Below are 1,958 nucleotides of genomic sequence, written 5' to 3'. Positions count from 1 at the left end.
GATCATGCCTATCTTGGTCTCTAGGACAAGAAATAAGATCCAGTCTAAGAGAAATCAGGAAGTGTTCTTAAGCAATGCTGTAACTGCCACCATGGTTATCATGTGATTGAGGGAGCTTCTTTTGCTATAAATGCTGGTGTTTTCAGAGTGGAAGGAAATGGGAAGCAGGAGAGAAACAATGACGGGGGGATGGCATTGGAAAGTTACTCCCATGGTTAGTATGTTCTATCTCTTGTACAGCCTAAATGGCTCTTGATTGGCTTGTTTCTTTGGTTTTCAGAGTGGGCTATGACATCTTTACAAGCTTCTTTCCTACTCGACCAAAGGTTTCACATTTTGGGGGCTAAATAAGCTCAGGCACTCCGCTCCTCACCAGCATTCCTCTTCTCACCTATCTCTTTAGCTTGGGGGAGAGAAGGAAATATGCTAGGGAAGAACACACTTGGAGGAAGAAAATGGGACGGTAGCTCTGTGTTTTCTACTCCTGTCTTCTCTCCTCTAACTACTTCTTTCCTCTTCCCGAGCATAGTGGTGAGGGACAGGCTCTACTGCTGCCTGTTCTAGCAACTGGGGCGCTTTCTTAGCCTTCCTCTGTCTGAGTTTCCTCATCTGCGTGGCAGAAGGATAACAGAATCATGGGTTGCACGTTGATAAACAAGAACCACTTGGGACAGCACCGGGCACTGAGGCGTGTCAGCGATTGTTAGTATTATGTCCCCATCACTCATGCCCTAGACCTTCTGCTCCAGTTGGAGAGAAGAGAAGCCCATTCCCCATCTCCTCCCCATTCATTCGGGTCACTAGCTCAGAATCTCCAGAGATATCTTTCCTATCACCCGGATTTCTGGGTACCCTCCACACACATACAGAACACACACATATAACTTGACATGCCCTCTTTCTAAATATTCTCCCTCAGGCTCACCCTTCAAATTTCTGGGCCTTTTCAAACGTCTCCTCTAAAAACCATCCTAGCTTACAACTGTATCCCACTTCTTACCTTCCAAGTCCTTCCCCATTCACCAAGCATCATGTCCTGTGACACCCACTGGCCTCTGTCCCACTAGTGACCCTGTCCTGAATGTGTGTCCCTACCCTCTTGTCTGACATTGAGAGCCCTCAGATGGCCATTCCACTCTCCTCCTGCCCCAGACACCAACCCCCTTCCCAGGGTCTTCTCCTGCAAAGAAGGAATGAAGCTTTGGTTTACGGGGAGTGAATGCCTGCCACTGTTCGAAGGACAACCAATCATCCTCATCACAACCCTACTGGGTAAGAGCCACTCCTGTGCCCACTTCACAGATAAGGAAAGGGAGGCTCAGAGGACTAGCTAACTCGCCCAAGTTCCCACGCAGCTGTCAGTGGCAGAGGGAGCGTCCCTGTGCACAGCGGTTACCAACGCAGGAACGTGTCCCAGGACCCACCTTGTCAATGAAAGAGGCGAACTTGTTGTTCAGCGCCTTGATCTGCTCCCGCTCCTGGACACGCACTTTCTGAATCTTGGGGTCCAGCTCCACGTTGAGGGGGGCCAGGAGGCTCTTGTTGACGGTGACCTGGGGGATGCCACCTGGCGGGCACACAGAGGGACACGCAGGGCCCAGCCCGGCGCTGCCAAAGACCGTGCCCACAAAGCCCCCCAGGCGGCCGCCAGTGCCCGCACAGTGGCCCAGCGCGAAAGCGCCGCTCCGCCCCGCGGAGGCGCTCAGAGCCAGGCGCCTGCCGCCCCCCAGGCTGAAGAGGCTCCTGCTGCCGAAGGCGGTGGTGCCCTTGACGCCAGCCCTGAAGGAGGCGGAGCTGCTGCTCACCCTGCCCGAGATGACTGCTGAGCAGCCACTGAAGCCCAGGCGCTCGCTGCCAGGGAAAGAGTGCAGCTGCCGACTCATGGTTGCAGGATGTGCTGTGGGGCGCGGGGCGGGCAGGAGGCAGGAGAGGGAGCAGAGGGCACTGGACGTTCTATC

General features: G+C 54.2%; 1 protein-coding gene across 1 annotated transcript in view; it reads right to left on the bottom strand.

Moving 5' to 3' along the window:
- The window catches only part of LOC102241347 (keratin, type II cytoskeletal 72), a 9,110-nt gene extending 7,152 nt beyond the window's left edge, over window positions 1-1,958 (bottom strand). Inside the window, exon 1 of the mRNA XM_005869217.2 lies at window positions 1,425-1,958. Within this exon, the coding sequence (XP_005869279.1) occupies window positions 1,425-1,883 (459 nt within the window). The 5' untranslated portion in view covers window positions 1,884-1,958. The remainder of the gene's footprint in view (window positions 1-1,424) is intronic.

This window comes from Myotis brandtii, unplaced genomic scaffold, assembly GCF_000412655.1.
Source record: "Myotis brandtii unplaced genomic scaffold, ASM41265v1 scaffold29, whole genome shotgun sequence".
In the NCBI taxonomy this organism is placed as follows: domain Eukaryota; kingdom Metazoa; phylum Chordata; class Mammalia; order Chiroptera; family Vespertilionidae; genus Myotis; species Myotis brandtii.
The sequence above is the reverse complement of the archived record's forward strand: the minus strand, read 5'-3'. Positions and strand labels throughout refer to the sequence as shown.